The sequence below is a fragment of the Vulpes vulpes genome, chromosome 4 (genome assembly GCF_048418805.1).
Source record: "Vulpes vulpes isolate BD-2025 chromosome 4, VulVul3, whole genome shotgun sequence".
Classification (NCBI taxonomy): Eukaryota; Metazoa; Chordata; class Mammalia; order Carnivora; family Canidae; genus Vulpes; species Vulpes vulpes.
Genome location: NC_132783.1, coordinates 94,257,526 through 94,269,952, shown reverse-complemented (window position 1 = coordinate 94,269,952; position 12,427 = coordinate 94,257,526). Strand labels below are relative to the sequence as shown.

Below are 12,427 nucleotides of genomic sequence, written 5' to 3'. Positions count from 1 at the left end.
AATTGAGAATTACTGTCATATACAACATCATATAGTGAGGAAAGGGCGCTGGTGGTCTTGGTGCTAGTGCTGAGCTACCCATGGGACCCTGAGTGAGCAAGTCAATCTCTGGGTTTCAGGTTCTGATCTGCAAATGTGGAATGGGAGATGTCAAGTACCCAGGGGCCTTTCTCCACTCAACCATGATTATGACCCATAAGAGAGTCTACACAACTTATGTGGCATCTGTGGTTTCTTAATTTGGAGTTTGTGGAAAGATTCCAGAATGTGTTATCACCATAATTAGGTAAAATACATGCATAAACTCCAAAGCTCTACTCTTCTCTAGGAGAAGGGTTCATCACCTGCATGGATGCTTAAAGGTTTTGTAACATAAAGAAAGTGAAGAAAAACTGGTCTATTCTTATTTTATGGATAAGCATCTTCCATCCAGGAAAGCGAAAAGACCTGCCCCAAATGCACATCCTGTGGATCTTCCTGGCCATCTGGAAGGGCCAGTGGTATTCTCTGTTCCAAAATGGGTACTCTCCCTGGTAGGGTTACCCATCTTGGACTCTCTCTCAGCCATGTACTATGATGGAAATAACTACTCTATGTGTCTCCTCATCTAGCCCAGTTTTATGAAGTTAGTGTGACGTTTAGAACTTCCTCTGTCAGTTTTGTCTTCCTAATTCTCCCCCAGATCCTCCCCCAGCCCTCCAGAAGTAGGTGGAGATGTAGGAGAGAGGAAGCATATCTGGGCTCATACAGTTGGGATCATAGTTTCTACTCCTATATTTCTTAAAGAACATTTCAACCCTATATGTACTTTATCCTTTTTGCCAGAGGAGAGGTGGTGAAACCTCTCTCAGGACTTGACACAATGTGTAACATCACTGTGTATGATGCTGAAGGAAAATCCTCAGATGGACAGTTCAGAGGCGGGGCAACCCAGCTATCTAAGGAGGGAGTGAATTTGTGTCCCTCTCCACCATCCTGGAAAGCAGAACAGCCTCAAAAAGATTGTACAATGGAAACGCTGTGGTATTTGTGCTGAGAATTCATCATACATAACCTTGTATCTGAAACCCAAAGTGACCTTTTCTGAGCAACCCTACCCCGACATGAAAAGGCAAATACCGCCAGATTGCCTGACATTTCCTTTTTTAAATTTCAGGCATTCCTGATTTCAAATCAGCTATTGATCTGTTGGTTTGCAGCCCTGATGCAATTAGGCAAAGTCACATTCACTGCTGCTATAGTCTAACCTAAACAACTGCCAGACCCTGCCCTGTATCTCCTCCTGGCCTACCCACCCCTCACACCCCAACAAAACCTACTGGCCCACATGTAGTTGCAGAAAAGCATTTTCTAAACTTCAAATTAAAATCTTCAAAGTGGAACTATGTACTGTCGTACCATGTCCATCTTTAAAGATCACGTTTATTTGCTCGCTTCTTACTTCAAATCCCTCTTGGCAGAAGCTACTTAAAGCCTGTAAGGAGGGAGGGTTTGTTCTGATTCTCATCACTCACCCAAATGGGAGTGTGGAATCCGGCCAGGGAGTGGTCTGCACTTCCCCTGGAACTGGCAGTGAAGACGGATGAGTAGTGACTCAGAGGCCAAAGAAGGTTGAAGGGTGCTTCTCTGGGACCTGGGTGTTGAACACATCTTAAACAGAGCCCCACCTATGGGCCTGAAAAGCACAAAAAGGCACGTGCGGAGGCTGTTGATGCTTCTGAAGCTCAGTGTTTAGGGCTCGGATGTGGAATACATTGAGATCCTGGAAGTGCAGGGTACCCCCTTGTTAATGTGTTGAAGAACATTCCTTGAAGCTCCAGTTAACCTGAGGGAGTTGGCTGGTGAAAGAGATCTGGAGGAATTCTTGGTGTGTCTTTTCCTAGCATCACTTATCAGAGTTCTGGTTCTGTCCTACGAGCAGGCCTGCGAGCCCAGAAACAGCATCTGATCAGTCTCGTCCATCTGGGGGACAAGGAAAGATGAGCTGGCAAGGAAATAAAGGACCAACTTTAAGGGGAGACCATCTGAAAAAAATGAGCTCTCCCAGTTTTTCTTTTTCTTTTTTTTTTAAATATTTATTTATTTATTTATGAGAGAGAGAGAGAGAGAGAGAGAGAGAGGCAGGCAGAGACACGGGAGGAGGGAGAAGTAGACTCCATGCTGGGAGCCCGACATGGGACTTAATCCCAGGACTCCAGGATTGCGCCCTGGGCCAAAGGCAGGCGCCAAACCGCTGAGCCACTCAGGGATCCCCCTCTCCCAGTTTTTCTTTCTCCTTGGTCCTAGGTTGTATCTGTACATGTGATAGAATTGCCCTATTCAACTTCCATATTTTCCAAAGGTAAAAGCTAATCTGATTCTCCCTTTTTCTTGCTGCTTGGGTGGACAATAAGGCAACCCCACACCAACAATTAATCTCATCCTTGCTGAGTAACTCAAGTGAGGAGCTTTGCTCTCTATCCTGATTTGACCACCAAAATTGGGTTTCACTGCCCACACATAAGATTTCTCCATTACAGGGGGATCCCTGGGTGGCTCAGCGGTTTGGCGCCTGCCTTTGGCCCAGGGCATGATCCTGGAGTCCCGGGATCGAGTCCCGCATCGGGCTCCCGGCATGGAGCCTGCTTCTCCCTCTGCCTGTGTCTCTGCCTCTCTCTCTCTCTCTCTCTCTCTGTGTCTGTCGTAAATAAATAAATCTTTAAAAAAAAAAAAGATTTCTCCATTATATTTATGGTGACCATATAACCTGGCTTCTTGTAAGACACCTGATTTAATAGCACCCATTGGAGATGAGGCATTTTTAAAAAATATGATCATGCTAATTACTGGGAATGAAGGGAAGGAATGAATTTCTGCCAAATGATCTAACCTTGTGCTTCTTTCTTTCTGTTACCACAGCTCCACTTGGCAGCCCTGGCATCACTCAAGGGAGATATAGTGGAGCTTAATAAACGTCTGCAGCAAACAGAGCGGGAACGAGACCTCCTGGAAAAGAAATTAGCCAAGGCACAGGTAAGGGATCTAGAATTTTTTTTTAAACTTTTGTGTTCCTTAAGATAAAACATAGATATAGGAATTCCCACAAATCAGGTTACGGTGTAATGAGCAAGCATTCTCATAACCACTGTCCAGGGCAAGAAACAGAACTTGCCAGTCATCCCAGAAGTCCCTCCTTATGTCCTGTCTTGGTCACATTCTCCCTCCCACCAAGGTGACCACCATGACTTTTATAGTCCTATTGCCTGTTTCTTTACACTTTATCACTGACATTTATATGTTGCTAGACAGTGGAACTTAGTCTTGCCCATCTGAATACTATGGGTTAAAAAAATAATAATAAATAAATAAAATAAAAACTATGGGTTTCCTTTGAATCTCTTAATTTATAGGTTTTGCTTCCTTTCTTTGTTTGCTTTTTAATTAATCTGTTAGAAATCTGGCTATTTGACCTGTGGAATTCCCTACAGTCTGGATGTTGCTGATTACATTCACTGTACAGTTCACCACATTCCTCCATCCCCTGTATTTCCTGCAAGATGGCAGATGGACCCAGAGCCTCAGTCAAATTCAGGTCTGGTCCATTTGGCAAGACTGTAGAGGGTATTTGTTTTTCCACTGGGAGGTACAAAATGTCTGGCTGTCTCATTTTTTGTGATGCTAATAGCTGTTGATACTCAGTACCTATATTCATTGATTTGTTAGGACTTTAAAAATCATGATATTTCAGTTCTACCATTTCTCATTAATTGGAATGCTTTTATAGAGACATCTCCCATGATCTATGATTTGTTGAAACAATGGTTCATAGAGGAAAAGCAGAATTCTCCATCTTTCATCTATTAACATTTTTCAAGAAAAAACTTAGTAGCCTCTGAAAGTGCCCAATAATTTTTAAAAATATTATGAAATTGTATATTTAAACATATTTGGGTTTCATTCCACTATTAATTATTTCCCTTACAGAAACTCAAATTATATTATCTTTGGCCAGTATGAGCCTCTTCAGGTTGGCTCCTGAGTCTTTTGACAGGAGCCTAGTGATTATTTCAGATTCAACTGTACATTTTTTGCCCCAAGTCTAGTAGTAACCATTCTCTGAGTAGCTCTTATTTCTCTCAGTAAAAAAATGTATTTCAAGATCACAGTCTGGGTGCTGAGAATGCTTAATGCTCCTAGATTGGTCATTGTTTTCAGGCCTCTTTTATAGATGTAGCCAGGACATTCTTTACCTCCTTATTTATCTATATATATTATGTACATGTAACTATTAAGATAAAATACCTTAGGAGTTCCTACTAATAGCCCCAATTTAAATTCAGACTACAGGATACTTTTTACTTAGCTTCTTCTATATTTTATCTGTTTCTCCTTTCTTTCATACTGAGTCCTGGCTCTTGAGGTTACAGAGGAAGATTGGATTAGAATATTCTGTAATTACTTACTTGGATCATTCCATATTATGTACAGTTTTAGAATAATATTACTACTGCCAACAAATATAGTTCCTGAGAAGAATGTAATTTTTTGTGGTTGATGCATTATACTCCTCCAGTTTTTTTGCAGTTGTCCTGTATCCACCTGCCTGACCACATGGCCATTGAAACTCACTCTCTCCCTTTCTAGTCCTCATTTAGACTTCTATAAGGAACTATATATTTAGTGTTTCATGGTCCTTATCTCAATGTTCCTCCATTTGTTTGTTTATTGTCTGAAGTTATTTTCTAGTAGATTCTTCAAGGAGGACTCAGAATAATCTTCACTAAGTTCTTGCTCATTAATAACAGTGTGTCTGTTATTTGCACTTCATACTTGAAGGCCATTTTTGCTGGATAGAAAACCCTTGGCCCATCTTTTCTTGACTTGAATACGTTTCCTTAATCTCTTTTGGCATAGAATGTTGCTCTCAAAGTCTGATAATACAGCTTTCTTTGCCTCATAAGACACTTAACGATAGATGTCCATGGCATATTGTCTTTCTTTTTCCTCTCCTCTCCTCTCCTCTCCTCTCCTCTCCTCTCCTCTCCTCTCCTCTCCTCTCCTCACCTCACCTCACCTCTCCTCTCCTCTCCTCTCCTCTCCTCTCCTCTCCTCTCCTCTCCTCTCCTCTCCTCTCCTCCCCTCCCCTCCCCTCCCCTCCCCTCCCCTCTTCTCTACTTTTTTCTCTTTTCCTTTTTTTTCTTTTCTCCTTTCTTTTTTCTTTCTCTTCTTTCTTTTTCTTTCTCTTCCTCACTGTCTCTTTCTTTCTTTCTTGTTCAGTAATTTTACCAGAGTAAATATTTAAAAAAGATTTTTTAAAGTAATTTCTACACCCAGTCTGGGGCTGAAACTCACAACTCCAAGATTAAGAGTCATGCACTTCACCAACTGAGCCGGCCAGGTGCCCCTAATAGAGTAACTCTAAATCTGTCAATCTGGTTTGATATTCTCAGGTTTGTTGTGTATTATTTTGATTATCTCTTTTAATCTTTTAATTTCAGGGAAGTTTTAAAAAAATTACGGTTTTTGAAAATATATATATTCTTTATTTGAGAGAGAAAGAGCATGAACAAGGGGATGGACAAAGAGAAGAGAGGGAGAAGCAGACTCCCTGCTGAGCAGGGAGCCTGATGTGAGGCTTGATCCCAGGACCCCAGGATCATGACCTGAGCCAAAGGCAGTTGCTTAACTGCCTAAGCCACCCAGGCAACCTGCAAAATTATAGTGTTTATTTTTTTAATAATAAATTTATTTTTTATTGGTGTTCAATTTGCCAATATACAGAATAACACCCAGTGCTCATCCCGTTAAGTGCCCCGCTCAGTGCCCACCACCCAGTCACCCCCACTCCCCGCCCTCCTCCCCTTCCACCACCCCTAGTTCGTTTCCCAGAGTTAGGAGTCTCTCATGTTCTGTCTCCCTTTCTGATGTTTCCCACCCATTTCTTCTCCCTTCCCTTCTATTCCCTTTCTCATGTGGAAATCAAAACCACAATGTGATACCACCTCACACCAGTGAGAATGGGGAAAATTAACAAGGCAGGAAACCACAAATGTTGGAGAGGTTGCGGAGAAAAGGGAACCCTCTTACACTGTTGGTGGGAATGTGAACTGGTGCGCCACTCTGGAAAACTGTGTGGAGGTTCCTCAAAGAGTTAAAAATAGACCTGCCCTACAACCCAGCAATTGCACTGTTGGGGATTTCCCTGATGGCTAGTGATGCAGAGCATTTTCTCATGTGCGTGTTGGCCATGTCTATGTCTTCCTCTGTGAGATTTCTGTTCATGTCTTTTGCCCATTTCATGATTGGATTGTTTGTTTCTTTGGTATTGAGTTTAATAAGTTCTTTATAGATCTTGGAAACTAGCCCTTTATCTGATACGTCATTTGCAAATATCTTCTCCCATTCTGTAGGTTGTCTTTTAGTTTTGTTGACTGTATCCTTTGCTGTGCAAAAGCTTCTTATCTTGATGAAGTCCCAGTAGTTCATTTTTGCTTTTGTTCCCCTTGCCTTCATGGATGTATCTTGCAAGAGGTTACTGTGGCCAAACTCATAAAGAGTGTTGCCTGTGTTCTCCTCTAGGATTTTGATGAATTTCTGTCTCACATTTAGATCTTTCATCCATTTTGAGTTTATCTTTGTGTATGGTGAAAGAGAGTGGTCTAGTTTCATTCTTCTGCATGTGGATGTCCAATTTTCCCAGCACCATTTATTGAAGAGACTGTCATTCTTCCAGTGGATAGTCTTTCCTCCTTTGTCGAATATTAGATGACCATACATTTCAGGGTCCACTTCTGGGTTCTCTATTCTGTTCCATTGATCTATGTGTCTGTTTTTGTGCCAGTACCACACTGTCTTGATGACCACAGCTTTGTAGTACAGCCTGAAATCTGGCATTGTGATGCCCCCAGCTATGGTTTTCTTTTTTAAAATTTCCCTGGTATTCGGGGTCTTTTCTGATGCCACACAAATCTTAAAATAATTTGTTCTAACTCTCTGAAGAAAGTCCATGGTATTCTGATAAGGATTGCATTAAACGTGTAAATTGCCCTGGGTAACATTCACATTTTCACAATATTAATTCTTCCAATCCATGAGCATGGAATATTTTTCCATCTCTTTGTGTCTTCCTCAATTTCTTTCAGAAGTGTTCTATAGTTTTTAGGGTATAGATCCTTCACCTCTTTAGTTAGGTTTATTCCTAGGTATCTTATGCTTTTGGGTGCAATTGTAAATGGGATTGACTCCTTAATTTCTCTTTCTTCAGTCTCATTGTTAGTGTATAGAAATGCCACTGACTTCTGGGCATTGATTTTGTATCCTGCCACACTGCCGAATTGCTGTATGAGTTCTAGAAATCTTGGGGTGAAGTCTTTTGGGTTTTCTATGTAGAGTATCATGTCATCGGTGAAGAGGGAGAGTTTGACTTCTTTGCCAATTTGAATGCCTTTAATGTCTTTTTGTTGTCTGATTGCTGAGGCTAGGACTTCTAGTACTATGTTGAATAGCAGTGGTGAGAGTGGACATCCCTGTCGTGTTCCTGATCTTAGGGGAAAGGCTCCCAGTGCTTCCCCATTGAGAATTATATTTGCTGTGGGTTTTTCGTAGATGGCTTTTAAGATATTGAGGATGTTCCCTCTATCCCTACACTCTGAAGAGTTTTGATCAGGAATGGATGCTGTATTTTGTCAAATGCTTTCTCTGCATCTAATGAGAGGATCATATGGTTCTTGGTTTTTCTCTTGCTGATATGATGAATCACATTGATGGTTTTACGAGTGTTGAACCAGCCTTGTGTCCCGGGAATAAATCCTACTTGGTCATGGTGAATAATTTTCTTAATGTACTGTTGGATCCTATTGGCTAGTATCTTGTTGATAATTTTTGCATCCATGTTCATGAGGGATATTGGTCTATAATTCTCCTTTTTGGTGGGGTCTTGTCTGGTTTTGGAATTAAGGTGATGCTGACCTCATAGAATGAATTTGGAAGTACTCCATCTCTTTCTATCTTTCCAAACAGCTTTAGTAGAATAGGTTTGGTTTCTTCTTTAAACGTTTGACAGAATTCCCCAGGGAAGCCATCTGGCCCTGGACTTTTGTGTCTTGGGAGGTTTTTTATTTATTTATTTATTTATTTATTTTTTATTGGGAGGTTTTTGATGACTGCTTCAATTTCTTCCCTGGTTATTGGCCTGTTCAGGTTTTCTATTTCTTCCTGATCCAATTTTGGTAATTTGTGGCTTTCCAGAAATGCGTCCATTTCCTCTAGATTGCCTAACTTATTGGCGTATAGCTGTTCATAATATGTTTTTAAATCGTTTGTATTTCCTTGGTGTTGGTAGTGATCTCTCCTTTCTCATTCATGATTTTATTGAGTCTTCTCTCTCTTCTTTTTAATAAGGCTGGCTAATGGTTTATCTATCTTATTATTTCTTTCAAAGAACCAACTCCTGGTTTGTTGATCTGTTCCACAGTTCTTCTGGTCTTGATTTCATTGAGTTCTGCTCAAATCTTTATTAACTCTCTTCTTCTGCTGGGTGTAGGATCTATTTGCTGTTTTTTCTCTAGGTCCTTTATGTGTAAGGTTAGCTTTTGTATTTGAGTTCTTTCCAGTTTTTGGATGGATGCTTGTATTGCGATGTATTTCTCCCTCAGGACTGCTTTTGCTGTATCCCAAAGATTTTGTACGGTTGTATCATCATTCTCATTAGTTTCCATGAATCTTTTTAATTCTTTCTGAATTTCCTGGTTGACCCTTTCTTCTTTTAGCAAGATGGTCCTTAACCTCCATGTGTTTGAAGTCCTTCCAAACTTCTTGTTGTGATTTAGTTCTAGTTTCAAGGCATTATGATCTGAGATTATGCAGTGGATGATCCCACACTTTTGTTATCTGTTAAGACCTGACTTGTGACCCAGTATGTGGTCTATTCTGGAGAAAGTTCCATATGCACTTGAGAAGAATGTGTATTCAGTTGAATTTGGATGTAAAGTTCTGTAGATATCTGTGAAATCCATCTGGTCCAGTGTATCATTTAAAGCTCTCGTTTCTTTGGAGATATTGTGTTTAGAAGACCTATCGAGTGTAGAAAGTGCTAGATTGAAGTCACCAAGTATAAGTGTATTATTATCTAAGTATGTCTTAACTTTGGTTATTAATTGATTGCTATATTTGGCAGCTCCCACATTCGGGGCATATATATTGAGGATTGTTAAGTCCTCTTGTTGGATAGATCCTTTAAGTATGATATAGTGTCCCTCTTCATCTCTCACTACAGTCTTTGGGGTAAATTTTAGTTTATCTGATATAAGGATGGCTACCCCTGCTTTCTTTTGAGGACCATTTGAATGTAAATGGTTCTCCAACCTTTTCTTTTCAGGCTGTAGGTGTCCTTCTGTCTAAAATGAGTCTCTTGTAGACAGCAAATAGATGGGTCCTGCTTTTTTTATCCAGTCTGACACCCTGTGCCTTTTGATGGGGTCATTAAGCCCGTTCACGTTCAGAGTTACTATTGAAAGATATGAGTTTAGTGTCATCGTGATATCTATTCAGTCCTTGTTTTTGTGGATTGTTCCATTGGACTTCTTAAAGGGGAATTTTTAGAATCCCCCTTAAAATTTCTTGCAGAGCTGGTTTGGAGGTCACATATTCTTTCAGTTCCTGCCTGTCTTGGAAGCTCTTTATCTCTCCTTCCATTCTGAATGAGAGCCTTGCTGTATAAAGTATTCTTGGTTGCATGTTTTTCTCATTTAAATATATCCTGAATATATATACCTGCCAACCCTTTCTGGACTGTCAGGGCTCTGTGGAGAGGTCTGCTGTTACCCTAATATTTCTCCCCATAAAAGTCAGGGATTTCTTGTCTCTTGCTGCTTTAAGGATCTTCTCTTTATCTTTGGAATTTGCAAGCTTAACTATTAAATGTCGAGGTGTTGAACGGTTTTTATTGATTTTAGGGGGGGATCTCTCTATCTCCTGGATCTGAATGCCTGTTTCCCTTCCCAGATTAGGAAAGTTTTCAGCTATGATTTGTTCAAATACATATTCTGGCCCTCTGTCCCTTTCGGCGCCCTCGGGAACCCCAATTAAACGTAGGTTTTTCTTCCTCAGGCTGTCATTTATTTCCCTTAATCTATCCTCATGGTCTTTTAATTGCCTGTCTCTTTTTTCCTCAGTTTCCCTCTTTGCCATCAACTTGTCTTCTATGTCACTCACTCGTTCTTCCACCTCGTTAACCCTCGTCGTTAGGACTTCTAGTTTGGATTGCATCTCATTCAATTGATTTTTAATTTCTGCCTGATTAGCTCTAAATTCATGAAGTCATGAAGTCTCTTGAGTCCTTTATGCTTTTTTCTAGAGCCACCAGTAGCTTTATAATAGTGCTTCTGAATTGGCTTTCTGACACTGAATTGTAATCCAGATTTTGTAACTCTGTGGGAGAGAGGACTGTTTCTGATTCTTTCTTTTGAGGTGAGGTTTTCCTTCTAGTCATTTTGCTCAGTGCAGAGTGGCCAAAAATAAGTTGTATTGGGAAAAGGAGAAAAAGAGAGGAGAGAAAGAAAAAGGAAAAGAGAAAAAGAAAAAGAAGAAAAAAAGAGAAGAAAAAGAAAGGAAAGAAAAGGGTGGGGAAAGCTAACAGAAATCAAAAAGCAAAAAAACAAAAAACAAAAAACAAAAAACAAAACCACGGGGGGGGGGGGGGCGGGGAGTATCTTCTGTTTCTGTATACTTTAACTCCCTTGACTTCCCCTGCAACTTGTCCGACTAGCTGGTCTTCTGGGGGAGGGGCTGTTGTGCTGATTATCAGGCGTTAGCACTTGGGGGAGCTGCACTGCCCCTGCTTGGTGCAGGGCTCAGTGGGGGTTGTTCACCCCGTGAGGCCCCGGGAGGAAGCCACAGTGGCGGGGCCAGCTCTGGAGCCCTGGAGTCAGCTCCCGCAGTAACTCCAGAGCTCTCTGTCTGCAGGGCCTGGAGGCTCTGGGGCGGGGCCGCTGATCTGCTCAGCTGGGGGCAGGACGTCCTTGTGGTCCTGGGCCCTCCCAGCCTCTGCCTGTCCCGGGGAGGCCGGATCCTGGGCTGTGTCCCGGCGCCCAGTGCTCCCGGGCCTGCGCTGTTGGATTCGCACTCCCGGTGGCGCACAGCCCCCTTAGCGGAGCCGCCGCCCGAGCCTCCCGAGCTGCTCCCAGACGCACAGCCCCCTCCGCGGAGCCGCCGCCCGAGCCCCTCCGAGCTGCTCGGGGTCCCGCCGAGCGCTGCAGCCCTTAGGGAGCTCGGCGCATCTCCCGGGGCGCAGTTCCTCTGTTACTGTCCCAGGGAGCCCGAGGGCATCCCCGCCCTCCTGGGTCCTGCTCCACCTCCCTGCGGGCCCCTTTCCGCCTGGGAAGATTGGTTAAGCTCCTGCTCCTCCGGGACGGGGCTCTCCTGTCCTGGGGACACTCGCCCCGGCCTCAGCCCGGCTCCTCGCGGGCCCCTCCCACTTGGAGGCCTTTTGTTTCTTTATTTCTTTTTCCCCGTCTTCCTACCTTGATAGAAGCGCGAACTCTTCTCACTGTAGCGTTCCAGCTGGTCTCTCTTTAAATCTCAGGCCGAATTCGTAGATTTTCAGGGTGATTTGAAGGTTATCTAGGTAATTTGGTGGGGACAGGGGACTTGGGGACCCTACTCTTCCACCGTCTTGCCCCTCCTCCAATTATAGTGTTTAATATTCTCTTGCTTTGATTTTTTTTTCTTCAAGGATGCTTATTATTTATATATTACATCTTCTTTGCCTGTTTTCAATATCTCAATATTCACATCTGTCTCTCCCTTTTTACTTGGGTTTTCCTGTTGTCCATCTTCTGTTTCTTTTGGGGCATTATATGTTGTGTATATTCCTTCTCATGTGACTTCTAGTTGATTCTATTCCTGAAATGCATTTTTATTTTATTTCTAATTTTTTCCTATGTTCTGTTACTTTGTGAGTTTTTCTAAATCCTAATTATATTCTTTCATGTTTTAATTTTATTTCCTTAAAGTCTTTTAGCTCATTTTGAAACAGTAGGCTATTGTTTCGGCTTTTTTTGCAGAGAGATGTTCTGTTTTATGGCATGCTTTCATGGAATATAGGAATGTTATTCTGGTCTTTTTTTCTTCCTTCTTATAACTTCTTATGGAACTTGACCTCAGTACTTCCCCATTTTTCATTTTTATGTGAAAAAAATAGTCTCCTTGAACTTTTAAGAGGCAGGGTTTAAAATGGCTTTATAAGTTCATAACGTTTCATCTTCTGTTGTTTTCATTTCATCAAAAATATGGCAGCCTGCTTTCTGACACTTCCTGGCTCTGTTCCCCTCACCTACTTCTATCTGGATCTATTCCTTCCTTTGTCCCTGTTACCCCATCCTGTTCAGTCTTGATCCCACTGTTAGTAGTTTTTCTTCCTGGAAGCAAGTCCTGGGGCCAGTCTTGAAAG

The 12,427-nt window shown here is 41.9% G+C and overlaps 1 protein-coding gene across 17 annotated transcripts in view; it reads left to right on the top strand.

The window, feature by feature from the left end:
• Nucleotides 1-12,427, top strand: part of MCC (MCC regulator of WNT signaling pathway) — a 349,930-nt gene that overhangs the window by 197,600 nt on the left and 139,903 nt on the right. For all 17 annotated transcript variants that reach the window (XR_012001147.1, XR_012001148.1, XR_012001146.1 and 14 more), the window contains one exon: nucleotides 2,899-3,012. Coding sequence is in view for 1 of the 17 variants with exons in the window: in XM_026006013.2 (XP_025861798.1) it covers nucleotides 2,899-3,012 (114 nt within the window). In the remaining 16 variants the exon portion in view is untranslated. The remainder of the gene's footprint in view (nucleotides 1-2,898; nucleotides 3,013-12,427) is intronic.